This window comes from Maniola hyperantus, chromosome 19, assembly GCF_902806685.2.
Source record: "Maniola hyperantus chromosome 19, iAphHyp1.2, whole genome shotgun sequence".
Classification (NCBI taxonomy): domain Eukaryota; kingdom Metazoa; phylum Arthropoda; class Insecta; order Lepidoptera; family Nymphalidae; genus Maniola; species Maniola hyperantus.
This window is the reverse complement of record NC_048554.1, coordinates 4,501,359-4,522,895: the sequence shown is the minus strand read 5'-3', so window position 1 is coordinate 4,522,895 and position 21,537 is coordinate 4,501,359. Positions and strand designations below refer to the sequence as shown.

At 37.4% G+C, this 21,537-nt stretch overlaps 2 protein-coding genes across 9 annotated transcripts in view; both read right to left on the bottom strand.

Annotated features, from left to right (window-relative positions):
- Positions 1 to 9,352, bottom strand: part of LOC117991468 (mucin-4) — a 211,884-nt gene extending 202,532 nt beyond the window's left edge. For all 8 annotated transcript variants that reach the window (XM_034979066.2, XM_069504837.1, XM_069504840.1 and 5 more), the window contains exon 1: positions 9,083 to 9,352. In XM_034979066.2, the coding sequence (XP_034834957.1) occupies positions 9,083 to 9,104 (22 nt within the window). In that variant the 5' untranslated portion in view covers positions 9,105 to 9,352. The remainder of the gene's footprint in view (positions 1 to 9,082) is intronic.
- Positions 1 to 21,537, bottom strand: part of LOC138403628 (facilitated trehalose transporter Tret1-2 homolog) — a 321,523-nt gene that overhangs the window by 72,029 nt on the left and 227,957 nt on the right. The gene's annotated exons all lie outside the window — the stretch shown is intronic.

Genomic DNA, 21,537 nt, shown 5'->3' with positions numbered 1-21,537 from the left:
CTCATGAATATGTAACGCTAGGAATTATACGTTTCGTGGCTCGTGCACTTCGAGATCTGGGGATTTTCCTCTTATGTAGAAATACATTTTTAAAATACAAAGAATTCCTTTTTAAACGGCATATAAAATACATACCATGACAGTGAGTGGGTGGTTTCTGCTTCAAAGTTTGTTTTTTTTGTGGAAATTCTTTCATTGAAATTTTTATTTCAAAAGAAAGAAACAATTTTTGCAAAGACATATTTTTCTTTCTTAGGATTCCTTAGTAAAACGAAGAACCGTTTGTACATCTGTTCAGAAAATGCCTTATGCGCTATAAGATTGGTAGGTATAATACGCGACAGGTCGAGATGGCAATCGGTGTGGAGACGCCCCGCACACCCGCACAGTTTATTTTAATGGAAGCACCCAGCGGCTACCTAGTATCTACTGATACCAATCTTCTAAGAAAATTATATTAAAGTAGGTCGTATATTAAACTCTTATATCACTCCTCTTAATATCTCCAATATCCAAGGCCAAAGTCAAGAATACTATGGAGAGACTATTAAAAATTATACTTTAAAAATAACATGTTTATCCAAGCCTTATTAAGTTCAAGTATAAACTGCAGTTCCGAATGCATCGTGTCAAGCAGAGCCACAAAGGCTTGGACAAACACGATGCGTGACGACCATAGCACGGCAGGATGTCACACTGAACTGAACGTATGGCTATTCTGAACAAGAATAATTATCTACACTAATATTATAAAGAGGTTAAGTTTGTAAGTTTGTTTGTAGGGTTAAGTTTAATCTCTGGAACTACTGAACTGATTTGGAAAATTCTTTCACCAGTAGAAAGCTACATTATTCCTGAGTGACATAGGTTATATTATGTTATTTCAAAAAATTATTATAGATTCGTACGCAAATTCTAATAAGCTACCCGTGCGAAGCCGGGGCGGGTCGCTAGTGTTCTATAAAGCTGTCAAACCAAATGTAATACTGGCCATCAAAATGAGGTGGTAACTCTCATAAAAATTTTGTTTTGAACGGCTTATCCAGTGCGGTAGTAAGAGATCATTGCAAGAAACTGTTTGAAACACGTCACATTTCGTAGCACATCGATGGCTACGCTACAAAGCGCTACGCAGGGTAAACTACTTCATAAATTACTTCTAGGAGCACTGATTTACACGGCTGTCGCGCTTTGTTTGTCCAAAGCTTTAGTAGTTTATGAAGACTACCTCAACTTATAACAATGTTGGCAACTTTTAGTATCCATGCAGTATGTACCTACTTAATGTGTTTGTGTGTGAACTAAAAATGTTTAGCAACGTGATAGGTTTTATATTAACTTACAGGACACATAGTTCGTACAACCGACAGACGTTGGGGTCCCAAGGTGCTGGAATGGCGACCTCGCACCGGAAGACGCAGCGTTGGAAGACCCCTCACTAGGTGGATGGACGACATCAGACGAGTCGCAGGGAGCCGCTGGATCCAGGTGGCGCAAGACCGTGGCGTGTGGAAGTCCCTACAAGAGACCTATGTCCAGCAGTGGACATCTAATTGGTTGATGATGATGATGATGATGATGATGATGATGATGTATCTACTGGAGGCATTAGTATAATTACGTAGTTTAATGTGTACATCACTCTATCTCCTACGTCTTGACATCTTATTCCATCACATAATACATCCCATACATCACGCCTCGACGTCCAATATCACATTTCACGGCAACTTTCGCGCGGTAATCGATTTAGTTGGATCACATTCCCAAATAAAGTATTTATGGCGACAAGGCTTTGACGTGACGTCAAAATCGTTACAATTATCACCCGAAACCGAGGGTAGTCACGTAGATAGAAAAAGAGATGATAAAATTATCTTATAGGACGATATAGCTGAGAAAGTTAGGAAAAATGTGGATAAAATGATGTACTTAAGTAGATAGAGAAACATGAAAAAGCTAAAATGTGACAAATATCTATACTTAACTAGGTTTTCCTGCAACTGCATGCGCGTGATAGGGGATAATGCAGCTATCTATAAGTAAAATACTACCTACTAACCATTAATTTTAAGTTTGTTTGTACCTTAGGCACAAGATACATAAACTAGTTCTTTCCTTGTTTCTTTCTAAAATATTTTCAAAATGGGACAGTTAGTTCCGCTTCTATAACATCCAAGGTCATCCTAACTTACGAACTTTTTTATTTAGCGTTCAATAAATATTTAATAGGCACGAAATAATTAAGTGTAAGTAAGTACATGAATACAGCCTACAACGTGATTAGTTAGGTATATTATAAATATACCAGAAGTGAAGTTAAATATTAACCACGACACACAGCGGTATATCGAGAGTTTTGCCTTTCATAATAACCTTACTGCAATATTAACTTGATTAGGGCACAATTGCTATTGAAACCACTCAATCAGAAATGCGACCTAAATACAAAAGCATTTAATAGTCGAATGAGTCTGTGGTCGAACACAGACTGCCTTAAGAATCATCAAACACTTGCTTTTATACCAATCGATTCGAGATGGTGATGCAACACATCACGTGACCTCTGTCAGAGATAATTAATTATTATAAGTGCGCTAACAATATAGGTACAATAGATCTCAAACATTATAATATACAATAGATCGCAAATTCCAAACGCCCACCAGCAAAGATTGATCAATCTACCATTGAATGGTTGCGGTCGGGTGGGTATGCACTAATTACTATCGACATTAACTAATAAATTTCAGCATTGTATAACGACGTGAATCAATTGTCTAGATGTAGGTATTTACCTAGGAATATTACTACCTAATCCTCCTTTCGTTGCCGCTTGTTCTACCAATAATAAAATTTAACCAATAGATATAATTGTTACAAAACGAGGAAACTCAATTTTTTATTATGATAATAACATTCATCCTGATTTCGTTGACCTATTTTAGGATTAAAATGGATGGCTGGGTCTCCTTGTTGGACCCCACATTGGCTATATTGCTATATATCGTCTTTTATTTTTATTTACCTCCCTAGCGACGAAGCCGCCACCAAGTGATTTAGCGTTCCGGTACGATGCGACGTAGAAACCGATTAGGGGTATGGTTTAATAAAACTGTCTACCTACCCCTTTCAGGTTAGCCCGTTTCCATCTTAGACTCCATCACCACTTACCGCCAGATGAGATCGCAGTCAAGGGCTAACTTGTATCTGAATAAAAAAATAATTGTGAAGCTCCTTCGTAAAATATCTTAAAGACGATAAAATAACATTATCTTTAAAAAAAAATGCGAGAAAATGTAGTTAAATAAAAACCGTCATAAATCTTTTTATTACTAACCTAGCGTCTCCTAAAAGTACCTAAATCTCAAGAATGTAGGGTTTACCCACAAAATAGTGCTCAGAGGTCACTGGGGACCTGATAAATCTTAACTTTAACTTCTCCTGAATTATTACAAGCTTCGACTTTAAAGCCCAGAGCCTTACAATAATCCGTCTTTCGAAACGTAATTGTTACCTAATCTAACCATTTTCTGAATATATAAAATGAAAAGGTACCTGACTGACTGACGACTGTATGATCTATCAAAGCACAGCTCAAACTACTGGATGGATATGGCTGAAGTTTCGCATGCAGGTAGCTATTATGACGTAGACATTAGTTAAGAAGGGATTTTTGAATATTGAACTCCCAAGGTAGTAAATTAGGGGTTGAAATTTGTGTAGTCTACGCGGACGACGTCGCGGGATTAAGCTAGTTACTAGTACAATGGGGAAAGTTTGGGTGTTAGGATATTAATTGTTACCCCTATGATAACGGATTGGGCTGAAATTCGGAATGGAAATAATAGCTTATGCTTATACCCTGAATCAACACACATTTTACTTTTGTATCCCAGAAAATCGAAGAGTTCCCGTGAGATTATTAAAAAACCTAGGTGTAGGAATAGGAGTGGATTGAAAACGAAAAGATTCCAACACCAACCATATTGCATTGGTCTAAAAAACAGGTTTATAATCTCAGACGTTGAACCGGGTTCATGAATATCAGAATTTTTGTTCTCTTTCGTATCACTGTCTAAGCCTCACGCTTAGTTGAAGGGGAAAAAAGAAATTCCTGTTGAAAGCATTGCCAATACTTTTTTAGGGTTCCGTACCTCAAAATGAAAAACGGAACCTTAGGATCACTTTGTTATCTGTCAAGAAACCTACAGGGTACTTCCCGTTGACCTAGAATCATGAAATTTGGCAGATAGGGAGTTCTTATAGCTAACATTTGGGGAAAAATCTGAAAACCGTGAATTTGTGGTTACATCGCACAAAAAAAAGTTGTGGTCATGATAATCATTAGTATTTTCAACTTTCTTAGTAAGATAACTATATCAAGTGGGGTATCATATGAAAGGTCTTCACCTGTACATTCTAAAACAGATTTTTATTTATTTTTATGAATTATAGTTTTATATAGTTTTTGAATTATCCTGCATAATGTCGAAAAAATACGACTGTAGGTAGTTGGAACCCTCATTGACTCGCACTTGGCCGGTTTTACTTCTTTTTAACCGACTTCAAAAAAAGGAGGAGGTTCTCAATTCGTCGGAATCTTTTTTTTTATTTGAAGTCTGCTCCATACCGATATGTACGTATGTATAAGTACAATTCTGAAATAAATGAAGCTGTGATAGCTTAGTGGTTAGCACGTCCGCCTCCTAATCGGAGGTCGGGGATTCGATCCCGGGCACGCACCTCCAACTTTTCGGAGCTATGTATGTTTTTAAATAGCACTGAAAATATCGTGAGAAAACCTGCATTCCTGAGAGTGCATCAAATAATGTTTTCAAAGGTGTGTGAAGTCTGCCACTCCGCGCTTGGCCAGCAAGGTATAGTATGGCCAAAACCCTTCTCAGACTGACAGGAGACCCGTTCTCTGTAGTGAGCCAGCGATGGGTTGATCTTGATGATGAGCCTCAGCGTACAAATTAGGTAACTAGGTGGCGTGCGAGTAGCATTTACAACGCATTAGGTAGTAAAGTTAGCTGACACGCCTCGTGTTCTAGATCTCAATATTTTCAGGTTCAGATCGGATGCAGTGCAAAAAGAATCTAATAGATGCGATAGGTTTACCAATATATATATGTACCTAGAAGATAAAAAAGGTTTACCAATAGATATTTACTTAAGTAGAATATAGAACGCGGGTTAACGCTATACCAACCTAGTTTAATGGGAGTATATAGTATCAATAAGACTTTATTGTTTGCTATAAAGTTAGGAACCCTTTTACAGGATTAGAGATATATTTATAGCTTTTGTCTTTCATATATTATTATTTTCATGTCGTATGTACCAACAGACTATTGTTACAGATATTAACTATTCTATTTTGGTGGTGGGTGTAGTGTGACAGCTCATATTAGTCGATTGTGCTAATTGAGCAATAGTTAATGTATGGGTGACCCATTTTGGAAGATCGAATTTGGCCTATTCGCTCGCGTCAGTTTTCGACCTAACTAATGTGACATCTGGTAATACCTAGTAATAAAACCTAAGATTCGAAATTGCACACTTAGCTTCTGAAAACATGATTTTTAGAAAAGATAAAGTCGGAAACTTTATCTTAACCCTAATAAGTAAGTCTTTATACTTACTTATTAGGGTTCCGTACCTCAAAACGAAAAACGGAACCCTTATAGGATCACTTTGTTGTCTGTCTGTCTGTCTGTCAAGAAACCTACAGGGTACTTCCCGTAGACCTAGAATCATGAAAATTGGCAGATAGGTGGGTCTTATAGCTGGCTTTAGGAGAAAAATCTGAAAACCATGAATTTAGGGTTAGATCACACAAAAAAAATTAAATTGTGGTCATGAACTAATAATTAGTATTTTCACTATTCAAAGTAAGATAACTATATCAAGTGGGGTATCATATGAAAGGTCTTCACTTGTATATTCTAAAACAGATTTTTATTTATTTTTATGCATTATAGTTTTTAAATTATCTTGCAAAATGTCGAAAAAATACGACTGTGGTACGGAACCCTCGTTGTGCGAGCCTGACTCGCACTTGGCCGGTTTTTATCTTGTACTTCATTATTTTCAGTGGTGAGAACTGTTACTATTTTATGACTCTGGTGCATTGGTCAGCATTTTCTTACTTACCATTATTTACGACTTATATGTTGGAGAAAGTTCATTGGCTTCAGTTATTTTAAAATTAAATTATTTTTAAAGTTACGTTAAAACTTATTACAATCCTGATTATTTTATTTTTATTCTTCATTCCCCGAAGAGCTTGCAATACTCTCACACGCTGGCCATGTGCGGATTGGTAGACTTCACACACCTTTGAGAACATTATGGAGAACTCTCAGGTATGTAGGTTTCCTTACGATGTTTTCCTTCGCCGTTAAAGCAAGTGATATTTAATTATTAATTTTTATTAGGTAGGTTTTTAAAATCCCGTGGGAATTCTTTAGTTTTCGCGGATAACTAGTAGCTTATGTCCTTCCCCGGGATGTAACAAAATAGGTTGAACTGTTGGGCCGAAAAAGCTAGCAGGCAGACAGACAGACACACTTTCTTATTTATAATATTAAGTATGGATATGTTAGCATATGTTCAGCATATTATTATTTTGTAAATATGTAAAACGAGACAGAGCTATATTTCTCACATAAATGATAAATCTGTCTCGTTTTAACTCAATCTTAAGTAACGATTAGCGACTCTGAGTACGGCTGTTAGAGATTTTATCATAAAGAGATAAAGATAGCGATGGCATTGAAAGAGAGACCAAAAGCGCGTCCATCACCCAAATGCAATGACTTCTATACATAAGAAGTCATTGCCCAAATGCCGAATAAGTAATCCGTACCCTTATTATAAACGTGAAAGTGTGTTTGTTTGTTAGTTTATTGGTTTGTTGATTTGTTGATTTATCCTTCAATCACGTCGCAACAGAGCAATGGATCAATGTGGATTTTTTGCATGGCTGTAGTTAAAGACCTGGAGAGTGACATAGGCTACCTTTTATCCCGGGAAATCAAAAAGTTCCCACGAGATTTTTAAGAAACCTAAATCTACGTGGACGAAGTCGCAGACCGTATCATCTAGTTGCTAATAAAAAGGGAACCCTTTTTAAACTATCAGTAATCAGAGTGATATGGCTCCAAATAAACCGTCTCTACCAGAAGGTTCATTCATCAATATTCAACTCGTAGTCAGGCTGAAAGGTCCTTTCCGACTTTTATTTTAAAATTGAAGGTTCTATAAATATTTACAACTCATCAGGGATTCTACGGCGTAGAGCAACAAAGATCATTGAAGCTGAAAAAGCGAGAATGTAGGTCCCCGTATTGTATCTGAAGAACCATAACACACGGGAAAATGGCGGAATATTGAAACTTTAACTTGTACTTTTAAAAGGTGCCTAAATGGAATTTCAGGTTATTTTTAAATATGATAGGTACTAGCGACCGCCAGCAGGTTCATTCGATGAAAATATAAATTCCCTTTATTGCTTATCCCGTGGGAATTTCGAAAAGTTCAGACTCCTTGTCTTCATTATAAAGGAAGCCTCTGTGCAAAACTAACTAATTCCAAAGGTTTGACTGGGCGTTTACGAGTCAGTCAGTGAGTTCGTTTTTTTATACTTATGTATTCATGAAAGGGGAAACTGACTGATTGATATTTTTAACAGGCTAGGTATGTGGGTTTTCTCAGTAACATAGGGCTTCTTACTGCTGTAAGAAAGTTTGTTAGTTTCACCCGAATAAAGAAAAGTGCACTCGTTATTACAAGGAATAATTTTAAGGTACGTTTGGCTAAGGTTTGGAATACTCTTTCGCGATATGTGTTTCCTTCCAATTACAACCCGGGTATCTTTAAAACAAGAGTGAATAGGCATCTTCTAGGTAAACTCTCATCTTAGGCCACATCATCACTTCCCATCAGGTGTGATTGTGGTCAAGCGTACACCTATAATGAATAAAAATAAATAAAAAAAAAAAAAAAAAAAAGGTGTATAAGATTTTCATAAAATATATAATGTTCTATTTCACCCTTGTTAAATAATAATTCATTATTCATATATTATATAATGTTCTATTCCACCCTTGGAAGATTTAGGTACCTAATCAAATAAACAAAATAAAATAAAAAATAAAAAATATAGCGACGGAAATGAGAAAGTATGAGAGAGCAAAGCAAAAATTATTTCTTAAACTAGATTTGTCGTAGCAGCCAGGTCATGGTGTGAATAGTAATTGACCGAATATTAATTGTTCCTTCTTCATTACCAAAAGTAATATTTAAGCATACCAAAGAACCCATGACATAAGAAACTTGGTTGGTGATATGCGGACAAGGTTAGCCAGAAATAGAACCATTTGGAAAAGTTTAGAGGAGGCCTATGTCGATGGACACGCATAACATAAAATATAAAACAAAAAATGTTAATGTAAATAATCCTTACTGTAATAATTTTAAGTATTCAATGCATTATTTACCTAGTAATAAGAAAAACCTGTAAATATTAACACTGCAATAAAGGCTCTTTTTATTTATTTATTTATTTTATTAAAAGAACCTTTTAAACCAAGCTTACAACATCATATAGGAGAATTTTAGATTATAAGTAATCTGAACTTTTATACTGATAACATTATTTTACCACGTGAAAATTTCAGTCATACATTTTGTAATCCCCATTTTTTCATCTTTAAAATCATGTTCCTGTACTTTTCTGTTTAAATTGAGAACTCTAGAGTCACGTTTCCTGTTTGTTTAGACCTTAATTCATGTAAAATTAGCGAGCATAACAATTACAATCAAGATAAATAACAAACATAACCTCAAAAGTTTGTTTTGGGTGATATTTTCAGTCGGACCCATTGCGTTATATCGCAATACCATTTATGGTTTATCTATTTAGAAGATCTATACGTAGCAACGATTATTCACAGATTGTATAGAATCACAGATGAATCGGAGCATTGGCATGCCACAAGGCACACCATTAATAAATTTGCTGAAAGTTGAAACAAGGCATTCATTCATAAACCCGTAAACGGCTAAGGCTTACCTGATCTCAACTCGAAAGGCATGATATCAAGCGTGAAAAGCGGCGCCCCTCCCCTGCAGCGTTTCCCAGTCACAGTTGTCCCCCACCACCCCGCGGCATTGCACGGCTGCTAATGCATTCACACACACACACATGCACTACCACCATGGAGAAACACCACTTTGTACTGTAAGTAAAGCCCAGTAATCTGTCAAAGGGCACGCATGACACACGGAGTGTTCCCGTCACGTCAAAAAAGGTTCAGGACGGCACAGCACAGCGTCCGCAGCGCTGGCGGGCACACATCTGACGCTGGGATGCGGCGCGCGCCGAGGCGCCCCCCGTTACCATGGTAACGGTCCGGGCGATCTACCTCGTCCTCTCTCGCATACAAAAACAAAAATAGCGAAATTAATTGCGTAATCGTGTGCAAAGAACATTTTTCGCATAACTTCATTAAAGGGTTAAAATTATTTAAAGGCTTTTTATAGCGAACCATTTATACCTAGTTATAACTTATACCCTACCTATTTAAAATTTTAATTTTCAAGCCCATCTGCAACACCACGAGCGTCTGTGGAATGCAGTTATCAATATTTGAATCATATCCAATTAGTTATGTAATGCATCAGAGAGGTGCTAAAGGGTACTAGAGGGAACTACCAACCGCCAACCGGAACCTATTATGGACTAAAAGCCCATGAGGGCCAGACATTCGTTATTTTATAAAAGCTGAAAATTTATCTGCGCATTGTCCCTAACACATGGAAGAACGATCAGCCACTGTAAAGTTTGGCTGGGGGTGGTCTGTGATGGTGGCTTTGGCTCATCGTTCTTCCATGTGTTGGGGACAATGCGCAGAGAAACTCAGCTTTTATAAAATAACAAAAGTCTGGCCCTTACAGGCTCCTTCTCAATTAATAAGCCTCCACTGTCCGTTCGTACGTCTGTCTATCAGTGGGCTGTATCTCATAGCCCGTAACAGGTAGAGAGTTAAAAAAAATTACATTGTATATTTCTATAACAACAAATAGGTAAGTAATAAAAAACCAAGATGGAGAATTTCAAAATGGCTGCCATGCAAATTTATAAAAATACATGGTGGTACATCTTGTACAGTGGTACGAACCCTTCGTGTGCGAGTCCGACTCGCACTTGACCGGTTTTTTTAATATGCTGATGAGGGTACATGTTTGACGCCTGATGTATGAGGTCTGCATCTCTATGACCAATAACTCAATGTCATGGATGCGAAATAGGTTAATTGCTGCATTCAGAAAACAGCTGATTGGGGGAATATATTTTATTTTCAGGTGACACAAAAAATATATTTATTTTATTTAACTGACCGGTGTCGCCCTTAATTGGACTGTAGTCGTAGATATTCTATCAGTATTTTTTATGGATTTTTGAACTAAATGGCGAAAAGGGAAACGAACAAACGCGGGAGGAGATTGGTGATATTACTGTTATATTTATAAGTGTCTCTTACTCAATAATTTTAAATACATTTTAAATAAATAAATAAAAAATAAAAATAAAAAAACATCAAAAATTGCCGACAGGCAGGATTCGAACCCGCGTCTCTTGGGATCGCGCCCGAAGCTCTGACCGCTAGGCTACGGTTCGCTTGTTGCCAGTGACGAAATTTGTGACATTTATGGTTCACTCAGTACTGAAGCGACTGGTAATGCCATCTAGTAGCGACACTTTGCAGCTATCGAAACTACTTTCAAAGGCCACCATATTATTTACAATGCAGCTCAAATGACATATTTGTCTCTTACTCATTAGGTAGACCACATTTTTCTATCAATACCCATAGTATAATTTATGCGAAAGTGTGTTTATTTGTTGGTTTATTGGTTTCTCCTTCAATCACGCCGCAACAGGGCAACGGATTGACCTAATTTTTTAAATGGATATAGTTTACATACACTGACATTCTTTTTATCCCGCAAAATCAAAGAGTTTTCACGGGATTTTTGGAATGACATACTTATTCATACGGAACCTTTTTCACGCGAGTTCAACTCAGACTTGTTCCATTTCTTTTTTGGAACTTGGAAACCAGTCACCAGAACTATTAACACTCTATTAAACGAAAGAAAATTGAGGAAAGAATATATTATTATAAACTTGACTATAAGTTGAGCTTTTGGAGAAGTTACCTAAGATTTCATCCGAGTACATGTATGTACTATAATATCGAGACTGCCAGTAGTCCCCCCTTTCCCCCTACATTGATAACGACGAAGTCGTACGAAGTTCATGTAAAGTTGAACGAAAGACAAGAATATTAAGTATGCGCGATGAACACGTCTCATTAAGGAGTAACATAAGTTATACTTACTTGCGACACGAATCTTGCAAAGCTTAAAAGTTTATAAGAAGGTATCATACCTCCTTACAGTACACGCAGAAAGTAATGTACATCAGCCTTTAGAATGATATTTCGGCTTTGTAGAGCGTTGTCTCTATCACTCATACCTATATGAAGTTTCGTTGGTCTCAATGACAGGGACAACGCTCTACAAATCTGCTATCTCCTTCTAAATGTCGATGTACATTACTTTCGGCCGCGTACTTTGTACTTTGTCGTTTTAAGAGATCCGCACAAGAAGGGTGGGAACGGGGCCACAGAGTAAGGACCCTATTGCTAAACCTCCGCGGTCCGTCCGTCTGTCGGTCTGTCAGCAGATTGTACCTATCTCATGAACAATATGAGAGAGTTGAAATTTTCACTGAGTGTGTATACAATTCTGTTGCCGTCGCGGCAATAGAAACACTACTACTAAACTAAAAATCTCCCTCCTTTCAACTATATGTCTATGCCAAAAATCAAGTCGATTGGTTAGGGCGTGAAGCAAAGACAAAAAACACACTTTCGCATTTATAACATTAGTATAAAAGACTTACCTATATATATAAAGGTAAGGTAATATATATATATATATATATATATATTACCTTACCTTTTTTTCTATTTTATTGGAGCAATATATTTCCAAAGGTTATTTTTTCAGTCAATGTAGATCGACGCCTCGAGTCTTTATATCCATCTAAGGTCGAATCCATCGAATCAAAGATTCTAGTAAGAAAATGTTCAATTTTATTGAGGTCCATCAGTGGCGGATTAAGGCTAGGTCCTAGGACGGAGATGAGAGAGGTTTGCCCCGGACCTCCGTACTAGGGGGGCCTCCAAAATAGGTAGAGATTTTCATAGAGTGTGTATTTCTATTGCCGCTGTAACAACAAATAATAAAAATTTCAAAATGGCTGCAATGTAAATTAAAAAAGTATTTAAACTCGACGAGTATGATGGTACAGATACAGAACTCTTTTCATTTCTTATTATTTGCCTTATTATAACAGCAATAGAAATACACACTATGACAATTTCAACACTACCTATTACGGTTCTTGAGATACAGCCCGCTGACATGTCTGTCAGCGGGACATGTCTGTCAGCGGGCTGGTTCTCCGTCTGTCACGGACAGGGTCCCGTTGGAACCCATCAGCGACGCGACGGAACCTACCTAAAAAGCACCTTAAAGAAACCAGGGGCCTCCAAGCCCTGGGCCTGGGCGGTCTTAGTCCGCCACTGAGGTCCATATTGATTTATTTCGATGGACTAACGTTGTTATTCACAAAGGTCGTTCTTAGAGCACCTCTTTATAGAACTGTCGCTAGAAAAGAGCTTTTTCTTAGAAGAAAGTTCATCTTGTTCTACTTAAGAAGTAGGCGCCTAACAAGATTCTGAAATATAACACGACCACGGTAAAAACACCTTCCGTTTTCTATTGAAAGTATCAGCTAGCTGCTAGTTGCCTAGTACAATAGAGTCCTTGGAATCAAGATTTCCACGCTTATTGACGTGAAAAAATCTTAGGGTGCGTTGGACGATTTTGGGACGGGTAAAAACTCCAAGGTCGCGTCACCGACATGCTAATGTTTAGTACACAACATTTCAATGAATGTTAGTGTTCGGAGTGACGATAGATGTAAAAAAATATGAAGGGCTGGCTCATTTTTTGCGCAACGGATCAGCTTGGCTGTCCAGCGCAGAAGTGCAGCCAGTATTCTTGACACCATTTCACGCGGGCATGATTTGTATAGTAATTAGATAAGGCTAACATAAGGTTTTATTGTAATAGGTATGTTCTATTATAACATTATAAAATTTTAATTTTTGATACTAAATTTGAGAATCCATAATATAATAATAAAAAAATAATGTTCTTTCATGGTTTGAAATTTTCACTTCTGTCGGCAGTGCCGACTCACTTTCAATTTAAGTATTAAAATGGAATATTTTAAGTAATACTGTAAATACGGTTAATTTTTTTTCCATTACGTTATTGAGTTAACTATGTATTTCTATCTACCCAGTACCTACCAACCTATAAACAAGCAATCAGGAAAAGTTAAAAGAAGGACTAAGTAAGAAGTTAAAGCATAAGAATAGTAAATTGGACTCAAAAGATTTTTTACAAAATGAAAAAAATATATTAAGTAGATATCTCCTCCTAATATTGTTTGATTTATCGCCAAAATTTTATAACTCAGATAACTTTTAGAAAATAAAATATCGGTTCAACAGAATACATAAAATTATACCCCTGATTTCCCCACGGAATACCTACTTTGTGGTTCACTGTTAATGAGGTCTTAATCCCAAGAGGAAATGAAGCGATTTTTATTTACGAGATCAAGAAAAAAAAATTATTCACTGAGGTACCTAGGTACTAAGTGCTGAATGCTGAGTAATTATTTATTTATTATTTATTTTTATTTTTCATGTACCAAAATTGTAGTTACAAAGTAATAATGAATTAAGTTACATTGGAAATGCTTATCTCTAAACAGAGATTTCTTCCAGCTTCCCATTCAAGGTTGTGAGTAAGGCGTATCAAGAAGTGGAATAGGTCTACGGTACTAGAATCTAATAAACTACATAAATATCTTATAATAAATACCCAAATCAACTTATATACAATAATAATACTTATAATAAATAATTATATACATAATATATGAAAAATATAAATACATATAATATATTAAATACTCTATTGTAATGATAGGTAATACTGCTTCACTCTGTATTTGAATGAGTGTACTGAGTGGCAGTTCTCTCTGACATTTTCAGGAAGTGAGTTCCAAAGTTGGGTAGCTAGTACGGTGAAAGATTTGTTATAGAAGACTGTGTTACAATGGGGAGTGACGAGAGGATTTTTCGAGACACACGACCGCATAGGTCTAGTAGGAGGGCGGGATAGTTGAAATCGCTCTCGTAGATAACCAGGGGAAGAGGTATTAAGAACATTATAGAGAACAGTCAGAATATGCAAATTGCGGCGAAAGCGCATTGGGAGCCACTTTAACCGACGACGGTAATCGGAAATATGGTCGAATTTGCGCAGGCCGTATATAAACCGTATGCACAAATTCTGAAGTCGATCGAGTTTGTCAAATAGTAATTATCATCTGACGATGATAATTACTCAGCATTACTCATCTCAACCGATCACCAGCCTACTAAGGGACCTCACGCACTACGCGGCCACGACCAGAGCCAGTGGCCCAGCATCCAGGTACAGTATCGTAACCCAATACGCACCGTGATTTTTTTTAGATATAAATTAGGTACCTATTAGACTGCAAACTCACCTGGTGGTAAGTGATGATGCATTCTAAGAAGGAAGCGGGCTAACAAGCAAGAAGCAAATGATAAACGCACGTAACAATAAAAAGTTACATGTGTGTGACCGGGATCGAACCCGGTATCCCCTATTTAAGACGTCGTTCTCCTAAATAGGAAAACAACTTGGATATCACCGTTTTTGCTAAGTCCTTAGTCTAAGTAATTTCCGTATCATGTTCCTCCCGACCGAATCTAGACTACTGCGGCCCATCTATACCTCAACGAAGACTAAACAACTATGCATGTAGATAGCATACTATCATGCATAAAATAAATAAAAATCTGTGTTAGAATGTACAGGTAGAGCCCTTTCATATGCCCACTTGGTCTACTAATCTTACTTAATCTTTGAAAAGAGCAACCGCCGAGTTTCTTGCTGGTTCTTCTCGGTAGGAAAGGCATTTCGAACCAGTGGTAGATGCAGCTGACGATTCAAAATTACTTGTAAAAGTTTAATTGAATAAAAATATTTTTTATTTTATTTATTTATTTAATTTGAATGTTGAGAATACTAATTATTATTTTTGTTCATGAATACATTTACAGTTTTTGATTTATCGTGCATAATGACGAAAACATACTACTGTAGTACGGAACTCTCGGTGCGCTAGTCTGACTCGCACTTAGCCGGTTTTTTAATATAAGTATGTCTAGATCAAAGTCACTAATCCTTTCAGCGACACCGAGTGAAACTAGTTGATTTTTTTCATCCCCACTTGAGCACACGTGCTGGGTTTTTTATAGCACCGACACGTAATGAACCGTCGCGTATGCTCGGAAACCGTCGCCCTGCCCAGGATATCCTGTTTGAAAAATAAAAGAGCTACCCCACACCTTTGTAAGAACAAATCGTTTATTACGAGTGTCGCTGCAAGACAAATTGAACTTTATCTATTAGTCATAAGGTTTAGATATCATGTTAAGGAATTTGTTTGCCAGAACGCATCTTGTGTGTATGTTCAAAAATAAATGTTCTCCGATTGAATACATACATACCTACTTATAATACCGACCTACCTAACTATATAAAGTAGGTAAGTGTATACACTTTGTGCTCTGCAAAGGAATAGCTTTTCAAGTTAACTTATTAGTTATTACATATTATTACAGTGCGACAAAAGGATATCTTGGCACGTGGCGAAAATCGGAACTAACGTTGCCGTCAAGTGTCCCCTTTGTTCTTGTTTGAATATTCTTAGCCTTTGTTCTCCAACAGCGCCCCCCTGTCAATGTCATTCAAGTGCCAAGAGAGCCTTGTCGCACTGTAGGTAGGTACGCTTGGCTATATCGACCTCATAATTAAGATACTAACCTATAGCTGTACTAGAGTTCGTTTGTGGCTTTTATTTTTATTTTTTAGTTCAACATCACAACATGATGATGATTAATGTCACAAATCATTATTATTGCGGGGTTGATATTAGGCAATCTATCCATGTTAAAATGTGAACCTTCCATACCGACTTATTTGAAGTTTTGAACTCAATTACTTACTTAATAAAAGTAACAAGCCAATAATTTTTTTTGATAGAGGATACAATGTCACAGTTGTTAAAAACATTTTTATTGATTTTTTTTACATAAATGTAATGTATTGTAGTCTAGCTTATGGACTACATAAATTTCAAACCCCTGAGGGTCCCAAAAGGAGTAAAACCCTTTAGGAATTGAAATTCCAAAAATCTACTTGCCAAATTTCAGGCCGATCCGTCTCGTAGTTTGAGCTGTGCGTTAATATAGATCAGTCAGTCAGTCAGCTTTTCCTTCTACACATACCTATAGATATCTACATATAAGTAAGTAGGCAGACAATTGTAACAAAAACCCGAAAAGTATCTATCGTCAAGAGATGCTAATTTGTTATTGGCGAGTAAAATATTAGCACCTCATTGTAAACAGCTATAATAAAAAGGCTTCATTAGGTATTCAGTATTATTTCATAGGTATTCAGAGTAAAGACCTAAAATGGCGAATTTAAGTAGTCCCATCCCATTCCTAAATTCGAGGACATAAAACTTTTACTGTCGCTCCTAAGTTACAATCAGCTTCACGAGCCATTTGAAAATTAGGTAGAACGTGTCCAGCTTTTAAAACGAGAGGGTTTTTACTTTTGGCGAACGAATAGACGCAATGAACTGAAGTGTGAAAATTGCTGGGCAATAAAACTGTTAGGTAGGTACTGGATTTTACGGCTTGTATAACTTTTGTTATTATATTTTACTAGGCGTAACAATTATTGCAGGCTGAAATATCGATAATTTAAAAATTTAAAATCCTCATATTAATCGTGGTAGGTACGTAGAACGTAGGTAGGTAAAGTACGCAGCAGAGAATATAGTTTATACTTCATACCTATGTGACGTTTTGTCGGTGTCAACGACAGAGACAAGGCTCTATAAAACGGCTATCTCTTTGTAAGGTCGAATGTCGATGTATCTTATTTTCTGCCTCGTAATGTACTCGCTATTGATAACCAGTAAGTAAATTCCAACAATTAGGTACTATCCAAAAATATAACATTTTTGTGACTGATTAATTTAATGTCAATACACGAATTTCAATAAGTTTCAGTGTCAGAACAATATTTTCTGGAAAGCTGCATCTGGAGTCAGAAAATTTTATGATTATAGAACAACATATGGAAAAAGGATACTCAAGACTAGAGTCTCTCTAGAGGCTAAAGGTGCGCTCTAGTTAAAACACCTTCTGTTTATTAGTAAGAGTTTCATCGTGAAAAAAGTTTGCTATAATTTTAGAGCAGGCACAAATAATTTAACTTAGGTACCTAAACCTACGTCATAGACTGTGTGCTAACTGCTAACATAAACAAAGGTATAGTACGCGGCAGAAAATATTGTACGTCGATTTTTGAAAGAGATAGCGTTTTTGTAGAGCGTTGTCTCTGTCTTTGAGACCGACAAAACGTCACATAGGTATGAGTGACAAAGGTAATGCTCTACAAAGCCGAAATCTTATTCTAAAAGTCGTTGTACAATATTTTTTGCCGGCTACTGTAAGACTAAGAATTATAAGGATGGTTGGTATAGATAGTGCATTCAAAATAAACTGGCATGATTCCAACTGAGGCCGTCATTAGCAATAACAATAGGATTACATTCAACATGCCACGTAAACAATAGGGGATAGGTAATAAACCAAACACTCATAGAGCTCATTATTTTTAAAGGAGCCGGTTCAACCTCATAGTATTGATACTTTTGAATTCACCCGCCACGACTTAATCCTGTTGTTGTTGTTATGACGCTCTCAAGTGGAAACACGCCAGTTTATTTTGAATGCACTATACAAGAAAGAAACAAAGGATCCTTAATTAATGGTTCCATAAATGAATCTGTATTGTAGTGCTTAGTGCCTATAATAATGCGTTTAAATTTTACGGCTTGCGGGTGGTTCAAGTAGATATTTGGGTCCTTTGTTGTTCAAAACAAAACTGTCAACCTATACTTATGATTGTTTTTTGTTGTGTAAGCTACTACGATATCTGTAGTTATACGAGTAGGTGTATAGAACTTTTTATAATTTTGTTTTATTTGCGTCCTTCTTTATAGTTTGCCATTGTATCCATCCGGAAACAGGCGAGTATGATAAATTATGGTTTTAAAAGCGACTTACAAGACTTGAGAGCGAAGCACTCATTCACTTCACAGTACGCGGCCGATGTACATGAGCCTTTAGCAGAGGCGTCTCTACCCCTTGTGGCGCCCGTGTGAAACCAGTACCCTGGCGCCCTCTAGTCTAGTAGGAGCAGGGTCAAAATGGAATACTAACAGTTATATTTTCAAACGGAAATTCGGATGCAAATGGTGCAATTTTAAATGATGATTTTAAATGATGACGGCGTCGGCCATAACACGAGCGCAGGGTCTTTTGGAGGCCGGCAACGACGCATCTTTGGAGGTGTCGCATTAGAGCGCGCTCGCGGCGCCCCCTTAGACCCGGCGCCCGTGTGCGCCGCGCACCGTGCACCATAGGTAAAGACGCCTCTGGCCTTTAGAGAGAGTGCTCTACAAATCTGGCATCTCCTTCTGAAGGTCGATGTACATTACTTTCGGCCGCGTACCGTAGGTAGGTACCAATATTTTTGACTACCTATATTCAACTTCATAATAATTCACATACAATATCTATACATTATAAGTTGTGATAGCCTAGTGGTTAGAACGTCCGCCTTCTAATCGGAGGTCGGGGATTTGATCCCGGGCACGCACCTCTAACTTTTCGGAATTATGTGCGTTTTAAGTAATTAAATATTACTTGCTTTAACGGTGAAGGAAAACACCTACATGTCTGAGAGTTCTCCATAATGTTCTTAAAGGTGCGTGAAGTCTACCAATCCGCACATGGCCAGCGTGGTAAACTATGGCCAAAACCCTTCTTACTCTGAGAGGAGACCCGTGCTCTGTAGTGAGCCGGCTATGGGTTGATCATGATGATGATGATGATGATTCTATACCATACAATATCAATACACATCTAGGGGATAGGTAAGTACCTACTCGTATAGTGTATATATTATTTAAGAAGTTAAATGGTACAAAAGGACCCTCGAATGTCGCGAACTGCGAGGCCCAAGTTCGGTCGTTACGTAAAAGCATTTTTACCTGCCCATCATTCTGTCCTGGCCTCTTTCATTCATTGGATTCCTTTGTATGGGAAGGTCAGCAGAGAATTCCTGGGAAATAGTAGCAATTGGAATTGTGTGTGTGTTTGATGGAGATATTTTTATTTATGTTTGAGCGGTAGGCATTTGGAAACAGATAACTATAAGTCCCGAAAATTGCTATTGTGCTGGAACCATGCCTAATGACGTCAACCGAAATAAAAATATACCATCAGCTCGAAACTTCAGTCTAGTGCTGACGTCACTAAAATGGCGGCCACGCGCATTATAAAGCGGGACTTATAGAACCTAAGTATTAAATTTTTGTGCTTGAACTTACTACTATTAACAGGCCGACCTTTAACACAATAAATATTATGCGGTTATTTATCCGGGATAGGTATCTAATCTCTTCTTATAGAGAGAGTATCTTAATAAAATAATCCGAAAACAAAACTGAATATTTGGCATACTTACCTACAGGCTACATAATATTATCTAGTTCAGGAACTGACTAAGTCAACCCGGTAAATTCTGAAAGTCATAAAACGCTCGGGTTTCTTCGTCCAGTAGCATTTCAAAAGGGCACTTGTGTACCCTATTACGCCTGATAATTGAATTTCAAGTGGTAAAGGGCTATCTTTTTTGTCACTTTAAGACTCAAGTGTGTTCTTTTACTCCTCCCTATGCCTACAGATATTTTTTCAATGAAAACGTCGTTCACTCAAGCATGATTTATTAAAGAGTAGGAGATTCGTTATTGCACTTTTGTTTTCAATCAATTAGCCTGTTTGCGTCCACTGCTGGACATAGGCGTTCCCAAGTGCGCGCCACCATCACACGATCCTCTGCCTTCCTCATCCACCCACTTCCCGCTACCTTCTTAAGGTCGTCAGTCCAGTGGTTTAGAGTTCGTCCCATACTGCGCTTGTCGATACGCGGTCTCCACTCCAGAACACGTCTGCCCCAGCGGCCATCGGTTCTGCGGCAGACGTGGCCTGCCCACTGCCACTTCAGCTGGCTAATTCGTTGAGCTATGTCAGTCACTTTGGTTCTCCGACGGATTTCCTCATTACGAATTTTGTCCCTCAGAGCAAAGATAATATATCTACTCGTGTGATAGCACGCTGAGCGACTTTGAACTTGTGGACAAAGCCAACTGTCAGTGTCTTTTGTTTTGGCTTGGATGTGTCACGTTGATGAAACCCAGCCAAGTGCGAGTCAGATTCGCGAATCGAGGGTTCCGTACTCGGTATTCTTCTTCGACATTTTGAACGATAAATCAAAAACTATCATGCATAAAATAAATAAAAATCTGTGTTAGAATGAACAGGTAGAGCCCTTTCATATGCCCACTTGGTCTACTAATCTTACTTAATATTTGAAAAGAGCAACCGCCGAGTTTCTTGCTGGTTCTTCTCGGTAGGAAAGGCATTTCGAACCAGTGGTAGATGCAGCTGACGATTCAAAAATACTTGTAAAAGTTTAATTGAATAAAAATATTTTTTATTTTATTTATTTATTTAATTTGAATGTTGAGAATACTAATTATTATTTTTGTTCATGAATACATTTACAGTTTTTGATTTATCGTGCATAATGACGAAAACATACTACTGTAGTACGGAACTCTCGGTGCGCTAGTCTGACTCGCACTTAGCCGGTTTTTTAATATAAGTATGTCTAGATCAAAGTCACTAATCCTTTCAGCGACACCGAGTGAAACTAGTTGATTTTTTTCATCCCCACTTGAGCACACGTGCTGGGTTTTTTATAGCACCGACACGTAATGAACCGTATGCTCGGAAACCGTCGCCCTGCCCAGGATATCCTGTTTGAAAAATAAAAGAGCTACCCCACACCTTTGTAAGAACAAATCGTTTATTACGAGTGTCGCTGCAAGACAAATTGAACTTTATCTATTAGCCATAAGGTTTAGATATCATGTTAAGGAATTTGTTTGCCAGAACGCATCTTGTGTGTATGTTCAAAAATAAATGTTCTCCGATTGAATACATACATACCTACTTATAATACCTACCTACCTAACTATATAAAGTAGGTAAGTGTATACACTTTGTGCTCTGCAAAGGAATAGCTTTTCAAGTTAACTTATTAGTTATTACATATTACAGTGCGGCAAAAGGA